The sequence below is a fragment of the Tupaia chinensis genome, unplaced genomic scaffold, assembly GCF_000334495.1.
Source record: "Tupaia chinensis unplaced genomic scaffold, TupChi_1.0 Scaffold000020_1, whole genome shotgun sequence".
Taxonomy (NCBI): Eukaryota; Metazoa; Chordata; class Mammalia; order Scandentia; family Tupaiidae; genus Tupaia; species Tupaia belangeri.
The window spans coordinates 134,845-157,530 of record NW_006159450.1 but is presented as its reverse complement, the minus strand read 5'-3'; the positions used below and the strand labels follow the sequence as shown (position 1 = coordinate 157,530).

Genomic DNA, 22,686 nt, shown 5'->3' with positions numbered 1-22,686 from the left:
CCCGCCACACACCTGAGCATCCCGCCACACACCTGAGCATCCCGCCACACACGTGAGCATCCCCACCACACACGTGAGCATCCCCGCCACACACCTGAGCGTCCCCGCCACACACCTGAGCGTCCCCGCCACACACCTGAGCATCTGCACCACACACCTGAGCATCTGCACCACACCTGTGTCACACCCCTGAGAACATCTCTACAACACACCTAAGCATCTCTACCACACACCTGAGCATCTCTGCCACACACCTGAGCATCCCGCCACACACCTGAGCATCCCCGCAACACAACTGAGCATCTACACCACACCTGTGTCACACACCTGAGAACATCTCTACAACACACCTAAGCATCTCCACCACACACCTGAGCATCTCCGCCACACACCTGAGCATCTCCGCCACACACCTGAGCATCTCCACCACACACCTGAGCATCCCCACAACACACCTGAGCATCCCCACTGCACACCTGTCTGTACCACACATCTCTGTGTACTGTACTATGCAGCTGAGTGTGGACTATGTGTAGCACACGCCTGAGCACCCCCGCCACACACCCGAGTGTATCTGTTGCACACACCCAGCATCTCTGCCACAGCAGTGAGGTCCTCAGAACACACCCATTTCCTCACTATGAACAGGAAACAGTATTCCTCTGACAGTCTGTCTCTGTTGGCCTTCACCTCCGGTTTTTCAGGGAAGGTGGAGTGAATTCTGCATTCACAACCTCCCTTTCACCTCATGTTGGGATGAAGGGCCAGCCTCTCATGGTGCTCCTTCAGGCTCTGCTGTCCACAGGGAATAAGCCATACATGTACTTGGGCAGGTCCTCACCACTGCCATAACCTCAAGCCTCCAGAAATGCTCTAAGCAAGTCCCAGGTCCTCATCCAGGTATGAACCCAGGTGCCAGAGGGGCTGCAGGTCCCCAGAAGACAGGTGAGATGGGCAGAGAGGAGAGCACCAGGGACGGCCAGCAGGTGGGGGCCATCAGCTGGAAGGTACTGAGCCCAGCACCTGTAAGGCTGAGGCAGAAGGGGTGAGTGCCTGGGCACGTGGCTGGGCACAAGAGCCAGGCCCCCCTGCAGTCGGAACTGGGGCCACTGGGGAGGTACTGGTAGGAGTCCTCTGAGGTCACAAGATCAGTCAGTGACAACAGGCCCTGTAGCTAATAACATCTGGGACCCAACTGTGGCATCATGGCCCCCAACCAGCGATGTCACCAATAAGAAACCCACAGCCCCCATACCCACCAGCCCAGTCCCCAGTGGTCCCCTGCAGACTCACGTCCTCATGACCCTGGCCTACCCTCCTCCTGGTTCCAGCCAGAGCTGGGGTTAGACCTGACAAGGACAGACAGCACAAAGCAGGCAGGGCCATGGAATCCTGGGGACACACGCTGGGCAGTTGGACAGACACACACACACACACACACACACACACACACAGTCAGAGCAGAGGGCAGTGGATGAGACGGACGTGACCAGTGGGATGGGTGCCACGTGGGGCAGGTGACTACTGTGCAGGGTGAGCCCCTGATGCCTCCCTGTAGCCCAGGCACTATAAAAGGGGGTCATTATGCCCTCACTGAGACCAGAGGCACCTGTCCACCCCCCAGGACCCTCAGGCTCATTCTCTGAGGATTCACATCCACGGAGCTGAGGTTTCCAGAAAAATGATCCTCCACATAGAGCAGGGATTCAAGGGTTCAGAACCCTCCCGAAGAAAGACCCAAGCTAACAGGATAAGCACAGAGGAACTGGAAGGCAAACACCCTGAGACAAGAACACGTGAAATCATTTCATGTTACTTTGGAGAGAGTTGAGAACAAAGCTCAGGAGGAAGGTGGTGGTGGCCAGTGCAGCTGTCTGGCAGAAGGGGCCAAAGGCAAAAGCTGGAGACCAAGAGCTGCAGAAAGTGGCATCAAGGCCAAGGAGAGGATGCTGAAGGGACAGCAGAGGGATCAGCGCCTTCAAGACAGGGCCCTGGCCAGTGTCCGTTCTGTGGTAGGTCCAGCTCCATGGTGCTCAGTGCCGTGGGCAGGTCTGCAGGTTCCCGACCAGCCTGTTTCCTCTCCCAGACACAGATCAAGACTGGACGCAGGGTCCACTTTAGTCACAGCACAGCCGAGCTCTCTGTACCAAGGGTCCAGCAGACACAAGGGAACTGCAGGCAGGGACATCATGCTGGCTCCATGTTTGAAGACTAACCCTGACAACAGCAGGGCAGTGCAGCCGGTCACTGACAAACAATCACATAACTTCTAAACTGGTCTAGATTTGTTCATCCAAAGTTTTTTAAAAATTAAACTCCTGTGACAGGATGGGATAGTCTCGTTGGACTCTGCAAAGAGGTGCGGACGGGGTTGGGGAACATTCTGGAAGATGCCCCATGCTCTGGTAGCTGCCAGGCCAGAGACTGCATCTGAGATGGTAAATGTAGGGGCAGGCCTGGGACAACATGGCATGTCTCTCCAACTTACTGACTGGAAAGCTGAAGTAGAGCACCAGTCTGTAGCACGTACTTTATTGCTTACGCTGCACATACCAATGAATATAATAAACTCCTTTTTAAAAAAGTAAGGCACATGAAAAGCCTTTTGTGCAAGTTCCAGGTTATCTATAATTCCCATGGGCTAATGGCATTTCTACTGCAGAGGTGGAGATCCCTAAAACAGCGCAGAATGCATTTTTGCGAGACTACCTTAAACATGATTGCATTTTCCCCGTGGCACATTAATCAACAAAGCTAAGTCGGCATCACAATGACACAGCTACTGTTACAGCTGCAGAGACGAAGTCGGCCTATCCATGTATGTACAGCTGAGTCCCCAAATAGTAATTACATGAGATCTAAAGGAAGGACAGCCTCCAACAGCATCTGCATCGTTGTTTCACAGAAGGTCAGATTTGGCATTTCCAGTCCTTTCTCCGTTCAGTCACCAAAGGCTAGTGTCATACGATGCTGAAGACCATGGAAAGATACTGCTCATAGGACACCTGAATCCAGCCGTCCTGATCGGTATCGTAGCGTCTGAATATATCCGTCAGCCTCTGGGGAAAACAGACATTTAGATATCTTGTTATTTATTTTTAAAAGACATCAGGAACCCTTCTTAAGCACGTTTTGTCTAATGAAACTGTGGGATCCGTGGGGATGGGGGTATCCCTGACCCTAACCCTGAAGGCAGGGTTACCCTAGGGCCAGTGGACATGGATGGTGGGAGGGTGAGGGGAAGCACAGGACTGCAGGTCCAGCCCCTGGATGCGCCCTCTGGCCCCAGGCTCTGGTTTCTCAAGAGGGCTGGGAGGTGAGCCTGAACCTCCCTTCCATGCTAAGACTGCATGTGAGAGGTGCTCCTCCCGGCAGATGGGACACCAGCCTCTGCTCTGTCCCCTAGAAACTGCTCCCAGCAGGGGGGCCCAGCCCAGGGCAGTGTGTAAACATCACAGAAGGCTCAGAGTCCCTCCCCACCAGTAGCCTAGGGTCCTGACCAGATGAAGAAGGGGTGGCTCACACCCTCTAACAGGCCAGTAATGGAAGTGCCACCTTGCAGGGCAGACTCCAGCAACTCTGGAATGTGCTAGAAAGTCTTGATGATGCGTGAGAACAGGCAGGACAGCCAGCCCCACAGGACCTGTGAGAGGGGCTGCTTCCACCCACTCCTCGGCCTGCAGGGACTATGTGGCCCCAGTATGCCTCCACCTACTCCTGGGCCTGCAGGGACTGTGTGGCCCCACTCTGATACATGTGTGGGAGAGACCCACCAACACACAATGAAAACATCACAAGTAGTTAACTCTGGTTTAAAAAAATAACATGTATGGGGGGACCAGCAGTTAGCGTAATGGCTATGTCACTGGACTCCCACATAGTCGACTGTGGTTCGAGTCCCGAACCCTGTGACTTAAAGCGCACGCCGGGCGTGTGTGCGTGTGTGCCCAAGATCCTGAGAGGAGAATGGAGGAGAAGGGATTGCGGCGTGGCCATCCCCCTGGGGGGTGATTTCTCGCTTTTTGTCTCTGTCTGTCTGTCTGGCGAGTGCATGCACCCTATAGCAAAAACCTCTCAAAAAAAAAAAAAGTGTATGGGGCTGGATTCCCACATGGCTGGCTACAGTTTGAGTCCTGAACCTGGACCTGAAAAATCACACTGGGCACATATGTGTGCCTGCCTGGAATCCCAAGAAGAATGGAGAAGGGACTGTGGCGTGGCCATTTCTCCTGGAGGATGATTTCTCATTTTCCCTTTTTGTCTTTCTCTGGTGAGTGCACATGCCCTATGGCAAAACCTTTAAAAAAAAAAAAAAAGTAATTTTTTTCTTTGTATTTTATTTGTATTTCTGTAAGATTTTAGTCGCTTTTCCTGTTACTTTTCAAAGAGTGTTCTTCTTTTTGGAGAAAAAGGTAGATGAAGGTAAACACCCTTAAAGGGATTTTCCCTTGCTGCAGCCTCCTCCTCCTGAATTTTCCATTCCAGTCAGCATACAGGGTCATGCTCCAAGGAAGTCAGGCCTGCCGATGTGGCACAAAGCAGGCCACTGGTCTAGGAGGGACTGCAGTTACTCAGGGGACAAGACTGCAACGCCCGGTGGCTGAAGACCCACACAAGAGATCTTCACCAGGGTCGAGATTCAAGGATTGGGTGTTTACTCAAGGGACACAACCACAAATGAGAACCCTTCACCCTACAGCAATGTGGGCACAGTCCACGACGAGGTCTGTACACTTGAAGTGTTCACGGGACACTGCCAAATGGTACCCCACCTCACAAGGTAAGGGGCTCCCCATTTGAGAGGTTTAAGGCTTAAAGGTTAAAAGACCTGATTTCCTAATGCACCACTCAGGAATAGGGACTAATGTGTCCAGACTCATTTTTAAAGAAACAACTAACAAGTCAAAGAAAGAAAATTCACTTTTATTGATCTATCATTAACAGGAATGAAAGGACCCGGGAATGCTTCCAAAACCCTAGTTACTGTTCAATCTCTGGGTCCCAAAGATGGTGAGGTGGGACCTCAACTTGGCTCCAACTGTAAGGACTTACCTTGCAGAGACGGGTTCTGCTGAAACAGTTATGCAAAAAGCATTTGCTTTTTGTAAAATAGAATTTATTCAGAATAATGGGCGATGGTGCTGCAGGTATAAGGAAGCAAGAAAGGTCACTGGCCATGAGTCAGGGACTGGTGAACCCCCATTCCTGATACTGCGGTCTCTGGTGCTTTTGTTCAGAATGAGTTGTCATAAAAATTCTGAAAGATACATGAGGGTTTATCGACCTGCTGCATTTCTAAGGCTTTATCCACGAACCTGCATCTCCTCTCATAAACAGCAGCAGGGTCCTTACGGGAGCAGCTGTGTGGCCCATCAGACTCGCCCTGCCGTTCAGATGGCTCTGGGCTGTCCATCAGGCTCTGCAAGCCTCTCGCTGGCAAAGCAGAAAACAGCAGTACAGGCGACACAGAACCACTGCAAGGGACTGAGATGACAAGCTACCCAGACGCCGGTGTGCCCGGGAATGGCCCTGAGACCTCACTGTGGTGGGCCCACACTGGTATGCCCGGGAATGGCTCTGAGACCCCCACCATGGCGGCTCCACACTGGTGTGCCTGGGAACGGTCCTGAGACCCCACCGTGGTGGGCCCACACTGGTGTGCACGGGAATGGCCCTGAGACCTCACCGTGGTGGCCCACACTGGTGTGCATGGGAATAGCCCTGAGACCCCACCATGGTGGGCCCCATGCAGGGCTCTGCAGCTCGCCTGACACAGGTAGGACCTAGTGACCACTGTGATGGAAAACCTGCCCATTTTCTCAGAATCAAAGTTGTCTGTGGACCAGCAGGTGATATGGAGGTTTCGCACTGGATTCCACAGGGCCAGCTGTGCATATGGAGCCCAAAACATGGTGGTTTGAAAATCCCATCAGGTATGTGTGCCCACGTGCCCAAAATCACAAGAGGGGGCTGTGGTGCGGTCATTCCTCTGGGGGTAGTTTCTCACTTCCTCTCCCTGTCTCTCTCTAGTGAGTGTATGCACCCTGTAGCAAAACCGAAACAAAACCCCACAGCTAAAATAAAATAAGTTCTGTAAAATAAAATGTACTATAGGGTATAATGTGTAAATAATCCACTAAACACCAAAACAAAGTCCTCTTCCAAAGGGAATGCCCATACTATTTCTGAGGGGGAGAAAACACTATTACTATGCTTATTAACAAAGTAGCTATTTTTCCAAGGATGAGGGTGATGTTGATCAGTTCTAAGAACTTATTTAATACCATGCCAGGTTCCTTGAATTGCAAGTCAAGTGCTTAGCTCTGACAACTCTCCCCACTTGTCCCTAAGGCACCCAGAGGCCCCAAGTCACCTGCAAGACGATGCAGCCCTGGATGAAGTCGTCAAAGGCAATCTGCCCCCGTCCCTGTCTGTCAAACTTCCGAATCAGGATGTCATGGAACTGGTCGGACAGTCGGTAGCCTTGAAGGGAAATCAGAGTCGTCAGGGCAGAAGTGGAAGGTGTGCATCAGTGCCCCACCCGACACCGCGCCACAGCACACATGCAGGGAAAACAGCGCATTCACGCCGGAACGCTCGGAACGGAGATGCTTCCACATAAAGTGGTCTCCGCTGCATGAGGTGACTAGACATCGGCGCGGTCTCCTTGGAAGGGCAGGAGCGGCTCAGATGCAGTCACTGTCTGCAAGCTGAAGGCCATGTTCCATCCAGTGCCACAGAAACCACCACCTGGCGGTCACGCTCAGCTTGTTGAACCCACTGGAGTTACTTTGAGATGTCCTTCATTGATTTATGATGTTTATAGATGTGACGTGCTGCCCTGGGATACTCGTACCTGGAGAATGCTTCGAACCTAAAAGCTCAAATATGAGCGAAGCTTCCCAGAGACAGGCAGCACCCCGAGGAAGCGGCTTGCTGAGGTGCTCCTCTCAGATGTCGGCACCTGACACGGGGGAACCCGGGAGTGTCAGCGGTGAAGTGGCCTCACAGAGCTCAGTCACAAAGGGGCAGCAGGTGTCAGACTCCCTTTCCAAGTTACTGTGTCTATTGTGGAAGGTCCCCAAGGGAAACGACTCGGTGAGTGGACCCTACCGAGGACACTCTGGTATGCTGCCTTCCTCTCCCTTCTGAGTAGCCCCAGCTACTGCATGGTGGTCTGACCCCAACAGGAGACAAGATCCAGATACCAAGGTAGTTCACTAACATTGGTCTTGGACCTTTGCAAAGATGTGAACACTGACTATCTGAGAAGTGCTGTTATTACCTCTACAGACACAGCCAGCTTACTGACAAGGGTGGGGACAGGCAAACATGTACAATACACCTTCCTGAGTGGTTGGAGCATTCTACAACTTAAGTCCAGGGGCCTCAAATATTGACAGCAGGGTCACTTTAAGGTCGCTTTCCCTGTAAGCTGAGCAGATGATAGGAACCCGAGTTAAGCCAGAAAGAGAAAGCTGGGTTGTGAATAGCTGCCACTTCTCCCAGTCTCAAATGATAGTGGTGGGGACTTCAAAATGTTCATGGAAAATGGGAATTAAAATACACGGTTTTTTTTTTTTTTTTTTTTTTTTTGGTCAAACATAGAAAACCCATGCAGGTTTCTCATGCCTGTATTTTCCAGGAGCTTCTGAGCAACCAAAGCTGGGCCCCGACCCACTGAGAGTGGAGCTGGTAACATCTGGGGCTGCCTATCCAGGGTGTGGATGGTATCCTGCTAAGACTAGGAAGGATGGGTGAGACAGACGCAAAGGTGCAGGAATCCACCCCCTTGTACACACACAGAAGCAAACCCTCTACTCCTGGAACTACGTTCCCATTGCCCAAGAGGCCAGCACAGGACACGGAAGCAGGACCACAGTGAGTCGGACGAGTGAACCACAGACCCCTGCTATCCAGGGTGTGGATGGTATCCTGCTAAGACTAGGAAGGATGGGTGAGACAGACGCAAAGGTGCAGGAATCCACCCCCTTGTACACACACAGAAGCAAACCCTCTACTCCTGGAACTACGTTCCCATTGCCCAAGAGGCCAGCACAGGACACGGAAGCAGGACCACAGTGAGTCGGACGAGTGAACCACAGACCCCTGAGCTACGATGCAAAGCAGGATACTAGGAGAAGAAACCTGAAGCCAAGAAGGCTGAAGCCAGTGGCAAGGTTAAAAAGGGTGACCCCAAGGCTAAAAAGCCCAAGAAGGGGAAGTCCCACTGCAGCTGAAACCTACTTTAGTCTGTGGCATCGGAAGATACTCCCGGTCTGCCATGGATTCCAGGAAGGCCTGTACAAAAGGAAGTCCTCCACCACTAAATCCAGGATCGAAAAGAAAAAGAGGGTTCTTCTGCTGTCATAAAGTCAGTTGGTGGGGCCAGGTATGGAGGAACCCGGGTGATTCAATGGCACATGATGCCTAGCTATTACCCTACTGAAGATGTGCCTAGGAAGCTGTTGAGCCACGGCCAAAAACCTTCAGTGGGCCTGCGAGAAAGCTGCGAGCTAGTATCACTCCTGGGACTATTCTGATTATCCTCATTGGACGCCACAGAGGCAAGTGAGCGGTTTTCCTGAAGCAGCTGAGCAGTGCCTTGCTACTTGGGTCTGAATCTCTGGTCCTCAATCGAGTTCCAACTGCATCAGAACACACCAGGAATCTGTCAATCACCACCTCCATGAAAACTGAGATTAGCAAAGTAAAACTCCCAAAACACCTCACCAAAGCTTACTTCAAGAAAAAGAAGCTGCAGAAGCCCAGACACCACGCAGGTGAGATCTTCAACACATAGAAGGAGAAATATGAGATTAGAGAGCATCACAAGGTTGGTAAGAAAGCTATGGACTCACAAATTTTACCCAAAATCAAAGCAGTTCTTCAGGTCCAGGTATGTTTGCCCTTACAAATGGAGTTTATCCTCACAAATTGCTGCTCCGAATTTCCTGCCAAAACCTAATTAAATAACTGATATTATATATATAGAGATATAATAGAAAGAAAGAAAGGGGGGGGCTGGTAGGTGGCATGGTGATTAAGGGTGCTGGACTCACACATGGCCGACCGCAGTTTGAGTCCTGACCCTGGCGGCTTGCTTTCTCATTTTCCTTCTTTCTCTCATTCTGTCCCTCTCTGGTCAAATTAAAATAAACAAAGTTAAATAAAACAAAGTTTAAAAAAAAAAAAAAAAAGGGAGCCAAAGGCTGAGTGGAGGCAGGGGTGCCTGGAAGGAGCAGGGAGTGGCCCCACCTGACTGCCGCTGTCCGCAACGACATGCTGCACCCCAAGGGCGAGTTTTACTGTCTGTGACCCAAACTCACCTACACAGACACTTGTGGCTGCTGGCCGCCCACCAGGCCTGGGCCAGGGCTCACCCCCTTGATTCCTGGTTTCCGTATCTGGCATAGACATGGAGGATGATGGTACAGAAACATGAGTAGAAGGGGAGAGCCACACGGCCCATTGAGCTCAAAAGCTGCAGAGCTGGTGGAAGGCGGCTTCTCTGTTCGCCTGAGAGCAAAACGCCTGTGCTTACAAAAATGGGACAGGACTGTTAGCTCCTGAGGCTGACTTCCTAAGTCACTACTCAGCATCTTACAAATGGCTAAAATGCAACAATGGGGACAACGCCCCTTTCATAGAACATATGGAGATAGCCCTGGGAAATGAAGAACCAAACAGGAAGAAGCCTCTCAGGAAAACCAAAAAATGCCACGGCCGGGCCTTTACTTGCTCTAGACACCACCAGGAGGGGAGGAAGGCTCCATAAAGCGGCCACATGCCTGAGCACAGCAAAGCTGATGACCCAGCAGCTGCCCATGGCAAGCACACGTGGAGTATTCCCGAACACCCTGGTCAAACCAGGACGCAGAGACCCGAGGAGCCAGGGATGCCATGCCCAGTGGAGTTCCCACCATGGAGCCGGGTCCTGAGCAAGGAGGGGCCTCCAGGGCCCATAGGTCTAGCACTCAAGGCCATGGTCCAGAAATAATGCTGGGGTCTAGGCTCACCCCATGTCCACAGGGCCCTTTCCTCCACTGGGCAGCACTGGGCCGTACCAGGGCGGCTCCCTAAGGGCCCCCCCAGCTATCCCAGCTTGGAGTGCAGCAAGACCAGCCACACTGCAAGCTCCCGGCCAAATCCAGGCCCAGACTGCTGAGCACAGAACTCAACCTCCTGGGTGGACCCTGCCTCCAGCCAGCCATGGACGAGTCTGAAGGTGAGAAGGAAACAGAGATGGCCGTGTCGGGAAGGAGCCAGTGAGGAGTAGCAGCTTGATGCTCTGGGAGGCAAACCCACACGAGAAGGCTCTAGGCGCATGTCATGTCCCTGAACACACCTTTGCACGTGTGTCTGTTATGGGGCTGTGTGAAGCTGAAGGTGAATTGCTGCTAGAAGAAACAGTGGGGATGCTACCTGTCTCTCTTGCTTACAGAAGAAAGGAAATTTAAAAAAGTAAAAAGAAATAAGAAAAGAAAACTGGGGAGAAGGACAGAAGTCACGTTAACAACCACAAAAAAGAAGGTACTTCAGCCTCAAGATACGGAGACCATACTAGATGATAATCCGACTTATTTTCTCTGGAGAGTGTGATAGACAGCCTTTTAACCAACCACAGAAGGTTCCAAAACACAGCTCAGGTGAACAGGGCCCAGGGTGAAACAGTTCCAGACCAGAAGGAACCTGGTGCAGCCACCACAGCCCGGGCTAGGCCCAAACAGTTCAGTTTTTCCTTTGGGAACAGAAACCTCAGCTTCCCTCAGAGCCGAGGCCAGCACTGGAACCTGTGGATGCACTCTGCACAGGTGCGACACACATTCCCGAGGCACGGCACACTGTCACACGCCAAACCTGCATGTGTGTCGCGGGCCTGCACACACGCTGAGAGCATTTGAGAATGGGCACACACACATGCTGAGAGCACCTGAGAATGGGCACACGCCTGCCATGTGTGTTGCATGCCCACACACACACTGAGAGGACTTGAGAACGGGCCCACACACATGCTGAGAGGACTTGAGAATGGGCACACTCCCCTCCAACTCCCCTTCAAGGCACACGGTGGTGGAGTCAGGTCTGGTAACCCACAGAACCAGACTCAGGCTGTCTGTCATTTCCCATTTGTTTTAAAGCGCTGTGAAATATAAGCTGCCTCGCACCACTTTGTTTTCACTTATTCACTCCAAATTGTTTCAAAAGCCACATTCTCAGTTTTGTCCACACCACTCCATGTCACAAAAGATGGACAGCTTGCATAGCCCTTATCTCATTTTGGATGAAAAGCTGCATAAAACTCTCCGTGTCAAATGTAAGCCTTCATGAGATAAATAATACCAACATTTAACCCTGCACAACATAAACGAACATTTTACATGGGGTTAAAACTCAGTGGGTTGGAACAATGTAAAACCCTGAGTGACCCAGCTCCAAAATGAAACACGCTACGCGGTGGAGTGAGTGAGTTACCGAAACCTGAGAGCGCCTGCTTGAGCTCGTTCTTGTCGATCATCCCGGAGTTGTCCCGGTCGTAGGTGCGGAAGACGTTCTGCCAGTCGGTGATGTACTTCCACACGCCAGTGAACTCACTGAAGTTCACGCCTGCCTTGTTTTCTCGGTCAAACATAGCTAAGACAGAGGAAGGTCAGCTGTGCACCAAGTCCATCTCTGCAAGTCCATCACAGCAAGCCTGCCCCAGGGTCGTCATTGACTCTGTGGCCCCGGCAAGAGGCTGGGCCTGCTCAGCACTGCGTGATGGCCCGAGAGTGCTTGGTTACCTCTGCCCAGAGGCCAGCCCTCACCTAGCCCCTCGCTGCTGCCAGGTAGGCGTGCACACAGCTGGGAGGCAGGCACGTGTGGGAAATGTAAGCACTCGTGCCATGGAGCCACAGGAGAGTCACAGCAGCATTTCCCAACAGGACAGGTCCCCGTGCTGCAGAGTAGGTAATGGCTGCCCCAACAGTCCCCAGAACTGGTCCTCCTCATCAGGGAACCCACGTGCCTATTGGCAGAGGTTCAGAAAGGTCCTACCATGTCGGGGGACGCCCACTTTAATTAGCTTTACTTGTTTAAGTAAGACCTGGTTTTCATTTAAGAAAAAAAGAATTCAGGGGCTGGAAGGCCCGGCAGTAACATGAAGCTCTGTAAGGGGGACCCACATGGAAGGCTCTCGGTGCATGTCAGCAGCTCCCTGAGTGCATGCCCACCATCGGGCTGGCTGAGTGGGCAGAAGGTGAGGCATGACAGCAGCTGCTGTCTCTCTTGGCCCTGCCCAGCCCTTCTACTGCCCCTCTCGCTAATGGAAGAAATAACCTTTTTTTTTAAAAAAAAGAATTATTTTATTTGGGACCAGCAGATGATGTAATGGTTACATCACTAGACTCCCACGTGGTTGAGTGGTTCGAGTCCTGGACCCAGTGGCTTAAACTCATACCAGGCACATATATGTGCATGTGAAAATCCTAAAAGGAGAATAGAGAAGAAGGGATCGTGGTATAGCCATCCACCCTAGGGGGTGATTTCTGGCTTTCTGTCTCTCTGGTGAGTGCACGTGCCCTACAGCAAAAATCTCTTAAAAAGGAAAACAAAGATTTTATTTATTTAACTTTATTATTATTTCTCAATTTGACCAGAGACACAGAGGGAAAGTAAAAAAGTAAGCTGCTAGGTCTGGAACGTGAACCGTGGTCAGCCGCGTGGGAGTCCAGTGCCTCAGCCACCATGCCACCTGGAAAAAATGAATTTTAAAAAGAAAAATCAGGTAGCATGGTAGTTAAGGCATTGTACTCTCATATGGCCAACTGAGGTTTGAGTCCTGGGCCTGGTGGCTTAAAACTCATCCCAGGTGGCTGTGCATGGGTGCCCAAAATCCCAAGAGGAGACTAGAGAAGGGACTGGGGCACAGCCAGCCCCCAGGGGATGATTTCTTATTTTTCTCTCTCTCTAGTGAGTGCACATGCTGTGTGACAAAAACCTAAAAAAAAAAAAAAAAAAAAAAAAAAAAAAAAGATTACAGAGAAAGTTAAGATGGGGCCATCAAGTGGCATAATGGTAGTGCTGGACTCTCACATGGCCAACCGTGGTTCAAGTCCTAGACCTGGCAGGTTGCTTTCTCTCTTTCTCTGGTGAGCATGCTGCTCTGTAGTAAGTTACACATAATAATAATAAACAACTTAAATAAGCAATTCTTTAAAAAAATTTCAAAGACTGCGGTCAGCAGATTAAGGTGTTGGACTTCCACATGGCCAACCATGGTTCAAATCCTGGACCTGATGGCTTCCTTTCTCTTTCTCTCACTGTCTCTCTCTGGTGAGCACACGTGCCCTAGAGGAAACTTAATAATAACAAATAAAATAACATAAATAATAACAAACTTGAAATATCATATAAAATATTTGAAGACAAAAGTTGCAATCACAGAAACAGAGACCATCCAAAAATAACCAGATAAAACTTGAAAATAACTAAATAATTCAGGAATTACATATACAGGCACACACACATGCATATAAAAAAAAACTATAAAATTAGAGTCTGAAGGGTTAATTTAAGCAGTAAGTCAAAAATAAAGCAGCCAGCCAGTGGTGTGGTGACTAAGGTGACTCGATCCCAGATGGCCAATTGCAACCCAGCAGCTGAGAAACACCCCATGTGTATGTGCCTGTATGCCCAAGCCCCAAAAAGAGAAATGAGAAGAGACTGTGTTGTGTCCATCCCCCTGGGGAGGGAGCACGCTCTTATTTCCCCTCTGTCTCTCTTTGGTGAACACATGAACCCTCTAGCAAAAGCTAAAAAAAAAAAAAAAATTAAAGAATTAGTGACAGTAACACACACAGAGAAGACATGCTGAGACAGGAAGAGGAGGCCGACGCCAGCTACTCAAGAGGAAGGGAGACCAGAGGGGAGATGGGAGAGATGAGGCCGCGAGGACGCGTGGCAGGATCTGAGCGGAGACCACGCAGCCCCGCAGCTATCTGCACAGGCACTTACATATGATCGACCTGACCGTCACTGGGTTAAATGGAGTCCATGTGCCTGAAAACAAACAGACAACAGGAATTAAACTAAGAGTAAATGATTTTCACAGGACACTGGCAAGTCCCTGACTTTTCTCCAGCAACACAATGGACATTGTCATCTGTTCTAGAGCAGAGTCCCAGCATGGGTGGGGCTCCTAGGGGACACGACCCAGAGGTTTATGGTTGCCACGATGATGGGAGAGTCAAAGGTATTTTGGGGTCAGGGTCCCATCCTTCATATCCACCCAGATATTCAAAGTTGAGGCTGGAAGCACACCCTCATTTAACATAAACAAAACCAAGAAATTGCTTTACATTATTTTAACACACATAGACTGTTCCAGGAATGCTGAGGTCGTCCTTAGTTCTGCTGAGTGTCACTGTCCCCATCCCACACCAAGACCACCATGGCCCGCAGTCCTGGAGTCGCCAATCCATAGAGCACAGCCTGTGCTGCTGTTCACAGCAGTTCTGACACAGGCATGAACACAAGCACGCCGACCACACCTAAGCAAACGCTCCTGAGTTGCACTCTGGCTGTTGGGCTGTTGCCCTTGAAGCTGTGAGCAGACTGCCCATTCTGACCAGGATACCCCAGAGAGCCCAGAACTAGCCACCAACTGTGATGATGACTGTTCAAGACGCCTGCACACTCCAGGACCTGCTTGCTGCTTCCTGATTTTGCCACAGGCATGTGCACTTGCCAGAGACAGAGAGCAAGAGTGAGAAAGCACCCCCAGTTGGGTAGAGTCATGCTGCAATCCTTTTTCCACTTCTCAACCTCAGGATTCTGGGCACATACACACAACTGGCATGTTTTCAAGCTCCCAGAGCTGGGACTTAAATCATGAGACTGGCTCCCTTAACCTCCAGGACATGGGCCCTTTGCTAACTTTGTGTTTTGTTTTTTCAGTTGCCAGAGGGCACATGCGCTTGGCAGAGAGGGACAGTGGTCACAACACAATCCTGTCTCCTCCACGTCTCCATCCTGTCAGTTTCAGGTGTGTGCGCCCAGTGTTTTTCAAGCTGCTGGGGCGAGGACTCAAACCATGCAGTTAGCCATGTGGGATCTGGCTCCTTTAACCACCAGGCCATGGGGCAAGCCCCTTTACTTATTTTTTATGCACTAAAACACGTTTTTAAGTGAGGAAATCAGTGGCTCTCTTTATCCCCCACTGTACAGAAACACATCGTTTTTCCTTCCATATATGCAACAGTGTGGTTCTGGGTGGTATGCAGTCCCGATCCCACAGAGTGACGCTACGCAGGACATGCGTGGTGTGTTTGCAGCTACTTCTCTCATGCCTCCACACCCCTCCCCTTTGGGTCATTCTGAGCTTATATGGCTCCTCCCAAGTGCCAGCCTGCTCAATTCTGGGCTTTTTCCCATCCTAAAGTATGTGCCCCCAAAACAGTCACATGCTCCATTTCAGACTCATTCTCTTCCATCCTCAGGGAGCTTTCCTCCAGCCTGTCCACTCTGCCTCGGCGTCTCCCCTGCCTCCAGAAAACCTGCCCACCTGCAGCTCCTGACAAGGCACACTCCTCTGAGGAAGGCAGGGTGCACCTGTCCTGGGCCTAGCATACGTCAGCACCTGATCGGCATGTGTCACGTGGACCAGGTTTACAGTGTGCAGGAAGATCTGGGCGACTTGGTCTATCCTGACTGTAAGCAGAAGTGTCTCTGGGCCATCCTGGCAAATAAGCTGGATGAACACTTTTCAACCAAAGCGACACAGCCAGATACAGGTAAAGTGCATGTCGACACTGCCACACAACCACAGCGGAAGGCTGGCAAGAGAGCAGTGCGCGGCAGGGCGCGTCGCTGAGAGCTGTGCTGAGGGAACCACAGCCACACTCAAGTTCCCGGAGTGAGTCAAGAGAGCAGAGACCATCCTGAGAGAACCTACTCCTTGGCCACGCCGGATGCCAAAGAAATGGGTGGCAGCTCTCTCCACTGTCTTTCCTGCTTACAGTGGGCCTCCTCACCTCTCCCAGAAACCAGTGACAACAGCAGTCAACACTCAGCTAGATCTTCAGCATGTGTCAGACAAGGCCTGGCTCCAAGATGACATATCAAAGCTGAACCACCCATGTGCAGGTGGGACTCAGTGACGTGCACACATTGAGAGTCTGCTCATCGGAGAGGCATAAACACGCTTGAGCGTCAGTCCTCAAATCTTAAGTAGTTTATGAAGAGTCTTCTGAGAGAAAATATAAGCCGTACAAATAAGCAATAATTCAGAATGGAGAACACAGAACATAAGCCCTTCACCTCTAGGGACCCTGCAGTCCAGATTCCTAGGCTGGCCCCAATTTCCCACTATCCAGCCTGCCTTCTCCAATAACTGACATGTCTAGGAAATGCCAGAATGACTTGGTTTGCACCAGATCTCCTCGCACATTTTTACTTAGAATTAGGAACCTGTGAGTCTTGCACCGACTTCATCTCAAAGAACCAAAACATACACAATGTTCTCCATGCAAACTGGGTGGACATAACTTTTTGACCTATAATTTGAGGATGGTGCTAAAGCCGTAAGCAACACTTGAAATGACTAATGGTGATGTAAGGAAATTTATAGCTGTACAAAGGCAGTCAGTTACCATCTCGTGTTTTCCCACTTAACTTTCAACACGACTTAATCTGCCACCCTTCTCTAAGGGGAAACCCCACCCAGCCCCTGCTCTGCAATGACCCTTTGTCATCTACTCTCTAAGCACTCGCTTCCCTGAAATTCTGTCCTGCTGACTGGAAGCTAAGTCGCTGATAAAGACGGTAGCGAGCAGCCCACAAGCACATGGTGTAACCGAAACACTGACTGTCTGGAATTACTTCCACTCTCTGACATCTCATCCCAAGACTCCCTGTCCATCTGGGCCTTTCTGCCAGAGAGGAGCACCACGTGACAGAAAGAGGTGTGAGGACGTGAGTGGGGGGGTGTGTCCCACCCACCAACTCTGACGGTAACCAAGGCGTGGCCACACAGGTGCAGCAGAACACTGTTTCCCAGGTACCTTCTGCCATTGCTTTAGTCATGGCTGGCAATAGGGTCTTTCTGAAGAGCAGCCTGAGAACTGACAGCACTCACCCTGCATTTGATCAATTTCACCTCTAGAAATCTGTCCTTTGAAGCTACAGGATGAGGCGCATCAGTGTGTGCCAGTGGAAGTTGCAAGGCATCTACGTGTCTGAGAGTGGATGCAGGTTCTGGTAGACAGACTCTGCCATCCCAGTTCTGCATCTGGCTCAAGTCCAAGGGAAGGAGAAGTAGGGTCTGGCTGGTATAGGCTTGGCTCAAGGGTGAAAAAAGTCTAAGTTTCCAGTCAGCAAAGCGCTCTCAGCCAGCACGGGCTGAGCACTCGTCCCTGGGAGCCAGCCAAGGGCAGTTGGTCATCAACAGGCCTGGGTGTATGTGGGGCCTGGGCGTGCACGGGGCCTGTTCACCCTGGGCCTGCCGAGTTCACCCTCCTCAAACGGGCAGGTGAACGCTGTGGGTAATCTCAAACTCGCTCCGCCCCACCACCAGCGGCAACAAGCAGTATGACCAACCAAACCCGGACCATGGGAGAGGCAGTGCGGTGACCGAACTAGAGCTCTCCAGGGCTGGTCCTGCTTATGCAATCTGACTTCCCAGTCCATTCAAATGTGGGACCCCCAAAGAGCCAGAATTCTCTGGTAAAAACACCTTCAAATGAGTATAAGAATTATAACGTTTTTAAAGTATAATTAAGAAATGCCCCTTCAAAACACATCAATACGTTAAGGCAAACCTACTTCAGAAACGTGGAAAAAGAGGCTCAATTTCTCTTAATTTAAAAGAAATATGAAAGAAAAAAAAAGTACCAAACTCAAGATAGCCTGTGACCAGCTGCTTCCAGTGTTCCAAAAGGAGGGCTGACAACGCCATCGCGCGCCATGCCTGCCAACTGCAGACCTCGCAGAGCAGCCATTCTTAGCGGCTCTCCTGTGGAAACAGGACTCTCAAAGAACCCAGTGTCTGGGACCTACAACACTTCATTTCATTATGGTTCAACGAAAATTTAGCAGAGAAGTCGGTGTACCTAGAGTGAGAAGCCATGCTATTCCGTAGGTGTGGTTCCTTATCAGTGATGCATTAACTTCCTGACTTAGCATAACAATCTACTGTGTCATCAGAAGTCAAGATACGTTTTCACACAGAAAAATACATCATGACTTTTCCAATGATCCAATAGTTCTGATATCAAAACACAAGCCCAGGTCAGCCATGGCATGATTAAGGTGGCTGGACCTCACACAGCTGTCTGCACAGGTCAAATCCAAGATCCAGCAGCTTGTGAAACATGCTGAACACGCTGGGTGCGTGCTGACAATTCCAAAAGGAGGGAGAGATGGAAAAGGGACTGTGGTGTGACCACTCCTCACGGGGATGCTTTCCCACTTTCTCTCTCTCTGATAGAGCGTAGGCTGCCTTTAGCAAAATTTGAAAAACAAAACCAAAAACAGAAGCCCAATTCTGAGAGGCTGAGCAGTCAAAATCGTCTCAATCCTAATAGCGCAGGATTCAAAGAGGGGATGAAAACTGGTAAGTGTTCATCCAACAAGAAATGTCGTTTGTCCACCACTGTCACCTTCCTTCATGAATCATCACAAACCCTGTGGTCTAGTCACAAGACAGAGCTACAGAAAGGACAAGGAGATGGGTGGGTGTCAAGGAGAAGTGCGGTGATGGCCCCGAGGCAGAAGCAGAGCAGTCTGCCTCAAGGACAGGGGTCTGAAAGGAACCCTGAAGGACGGGCAGAGCTGCAGCCTACAGTGATAAACACGTGGGAGCAGCAGGTGGGAAATGCAGGGCGCTGGCAGGATGTCCAGTTCAACTGACACCAACAGATGGAGACAAGGTGGGAGAACACAAAGGCCTTAGCATGGGTGCCCAGCACGAGGCGCAAAGCCCACACAGTCGGAGCACACCTGGATTCAAACCCTGGGTGCAATGCAACAGCTACCAGTAACACAACAGGCAGTAAGTCAGTGCTGCCATCACCACGTGAGGCCGTAATAAGTCGGCGCTGCCTTCGCCGCGTGAGGCTCCAAGGGAAATGGGAAATTCACCTTTCTTAACAGTCTGCCTTATTTCAGACAGAACTAGGAGACATTTATAAAGATATTCACAATGAAGCACACTAAATTAAATTTTGTTGGCTATAAGTGGTGTGATTGAAAAAATGACAGGAACCAGAAGATGGTATAATGGTTATGTTGCCAGAGTCCCATGTAGTAAACACCAGTTCAAGTTCTAGACCCAGTGGCTTTAAACTAATGTTGGGTGCATGTGTGTGCATGCCCAAGATCCCAAGAGGAAAACGGAGAAGGGACTGAATCACGGTCACCCCCCTGGGGTGTGTGTGTGTGATTTCTTGCTTTCTGTCTCTCCAGAGAGCACATGCATCATAAAGCAAAAATCTCTCTCTGTCTCTACATATATATAAAAAGAGGATAAAGGGAAGAAAGCAAGGAGCCAAAGACTAGTTTGGGAAATTTACCTCTTAAAATTTGTAACTTGAGCTGGCCTTGTTGCGTAGTGGTAATGGAGCTGAATTCCACATGGACGAACACAGTTCAAATCTCAGCCCTGGCAGCTTGAAAAAACTCAGTAAACATGTGCACGCATGCCCAAAATCTCAAAAGGGTGGCGAAATGGAGAAGGAATTGTGGTGTGACAATGCCCTGTTGGGGGGGGGGGTGCTTTCTCCCCCTCTTCATCTCTCTTAGGGAGCACATGTGTCCTCTGGCAATTAAAAAAAGAATTCTTATTTGTAATCATCAAGACACAAATTTGATTTTAGATTTTTTAGCCGCTAATCCAAAGAGGAAAATGTAATCAGTTAAAAAATTCCAGGGTTTGGGGCTGGCAGATGGCATGTTGGTTGAGGCACTACATTCCCACATGGCCGACAACTGTTCGAGTCCCAGATCCAGCAGCTTGGAAATCATGCCAGATGCACGTGCATGCATGCCCAAAAGGAGAAGGGATTATAGTGTGGCCATCCTCCCGGGGGAAGGGGTGGTGATTTCTCACTTTCCCTTTCTCTTTCTCTGTTCAACAAGTGTATGTGCCCTATGGCAAAAACCTAAAAAAAGGAAAGAAATCCAGGGTTTATAAGATACAAACAAAACAGAACAGTACCACAGCTGCTTAGGATACAAGAAGCCCCATGCATCCCAAGATAGGAGGACTGTCTCTCAGAGACACCCTGCAGAGCTCACAGGGCCCAGTGTGTCCTCTCTGGGGTTAACAGTGACTATGGCTTTGTGGGCCCAGTACTCACACATGGTCAAATCCACAGGGCGAGGCAAGGAAAGTGACTCCACTGGGACCACTGTGCCATGGCCCTGATGCACTTATCAGCCTGGGTCAGGCCGGGTATCAATCCATTTCAGAGTATTTTAGGAATGGTGGGTCCAGCACTCTGTGGGCAATGCTGCTAAGTTCTCAGGCAGGGTCTGGCAGACACTCAGTAGCACTGAGAGTGAGACTCTCTAAGACATGTGCTAGGGTAGGTAAAGCATTGTGTGCTTCACCCAGCCTAACCAGAGCAGGACTGACACCTCTGGTGAAAGACACACATCAGGACGGGGTGCTGTGCCCAGTCCCAGGCCCAAACAGCAATGCTGACGTGCCCACAGGTGGGTGCTGACTGTCGTCACCATCTTAGGTAATGGGGAGCAACAGAAAGCTTGGAAGCAAAACTATTACTAAAACGCAGACGGCAGATTCTGAGCAGGGCTGTATGCCACACATCCTGAGATGCACTCTGCAAGCACTTCCTCGACTAACCTCCCAGACGCAGTGAGGTCAAGGGCTTGCCAAGTCTCATTACTAACATCGGGGGAGCCAAGACTGAGTCCAAGCAGGCTGACCCAGAGCTCCCTACTCGAGCCCCTCAGGTGGACGGGCAGCCACATGACTTAGACTTGGCCAGTACTGCAAAACTTCCAGCAAATGACAGGAGACTGTTCGAATGGTTCATAAATCTCTCACCACCTACTGGGAAAACACTTCAATGAATGTCTCTGAAGCATGATGCCCATGAGGGCCTCGCAGCACCAGTGCTTGGCCTGGCACTCCAACCTGCATCGCATCTGACCAGCTGGAACTCGGTCTGGTGAGAGGGCCCACTTCAGTCAATGCTAAGAAAGGGGTGGCCAGAATCTGCCAGGCTGGAGCCCATCACATTCCAGGTTCTAGTATAACTCAAGCGCTGGAGACGCAACTACAAAACAAGGGCTTATTGTAATCCGAGGAGAGAAAACGAAGACGGCACAACTGTCAGGGCAGATGTAACGTAATTTCTGCATCTCCTGAAAACCACGTACATGTGTGTGCAGTAACATGGCTCATGGCGCCACTGGCTGAAAACACAACTCCCCCCGGCTCGACACACAACCACCAGCAATCAAGGCTGAATACCTCTGTGTGTCCTTTCAGTCACCCAACATGCCAGGCAGCGTCCAGTCTCATGACACCAAAGTGCTTCCCAGCAATGAAGATATTTTCTACACTGCACTGCATCTAAAACTGACCCTTTTCTACCTAAACATAGGCCTCTGGAAACGCTATGAGGACAGCAAAGACGTCACTGCTGGCACGGTGGGCTGACCATGCTGAAACTGCAAGAGCACAGCTCCAAGGAGCCCCACACCAGCCCTGCAGTCCTGCTCGAGTGTCTAGTACTCCCCCGCTGACAGAAAAGCCTGCCCATGGTCTGGCTGCCAGTGCCTCTCCTAGCAACCACTACTGCTTCAGCAGTTCCTATAGCAACCACATCCCCACAAAAGTGCTGGACCCTCTGCAGACCCTTCAATTACCTCTCAGTGTCACCCGACAAGCCCTCTGGCACCACTGACGGTCCTCTCCAGAGAAGTCACTAAGTACGAGGACCTAAGGGCTTCTGCTGTATGAAGCTAAACGTCCTACTCTCCCCCAAACTGCGTCCTCTTCAGGAGTGTCTCTGCACTCACACACGCAGCTGCTCAGCCCTGGTGGACGTGTAAATAATTGAGCCGCAGTGACACCAGGCCAAGGGATCAGAGACAGCTCCACTGCATCCCAGCCAGAACCGAAGCTGGTTCCTCTGCACCTGGTGAGTCCACTGAAACTGCTCCCTGCGCGTGGCTGGTCTTGCCCGGGTCCCCCGGGGCCACTCACCGTTGGACAGCGCTTGCTGAAGCTCGTTGTCGGAAATCACCCCACTCCTGTCTTTATCAACCCTGCAGAATCAAAACGGCCAGTTAGGCTGGTGATGAAAATGCAGGAAAAGCTCAACACGGCAAAAACAGGTTTCAGGGACGTCACCCTCCCGCCCACGGGAACAGGACCGGAATGTCCCTGAGCGGCTGGGCTGCCCTCTCGTCTTCCCTTCTCTCTTGCCCTGGGTTTACACCTGAACTGGTTTCTTTTCATAAACAGAAAAAACCCTCTAGAGCAATTAAGCCATTCCCGGGCCATGAGTCACTCAAGTTTCGGCCACGCACGCAGGCCCAGGGCGACCGGGGCAGCGGGGCTGGAGAGCCCGCTCGGAGGCTCCAGGCCCGGCAGGCGGCCTTCCCCAGGCGGCGGCCGGAGGGTCGGGGTGGCAGGCCGAGGTCGGAGCGGAGGCCGGGGAGCCAGGGGACCGG

At 50.9% G+C, this 22,686-nt stretch overlaps 1 protein-coding gene across 2 annotated transcripts; it reads right to left on the bottom strand.

The window, feature by feature from the left end:
• Positions 1-1,793: 1,793 nt before the first annotated feature.
• PDCD6 (programmed cell death 6) lies at positions 1,794-22,278 on the bottom strand (the record flags this gene model as incomplete). Of its 2 annotated transcripts, none has more annotated exon segments than XM_006140111.2 (5): positions 1,794-3,059; positions 6,374-6,483; positions 11,476-11,634; positions 13,996-14,040; positions 22,217-22,278. In XM_006140111.2, coding segments are annotated over 5 exon segments (475 nt in total), but the record flags the coding sequence as incomplete, so codon positions are not given.
• Positions 22,279-22,686: the final 408 nt, after the last annotated feature.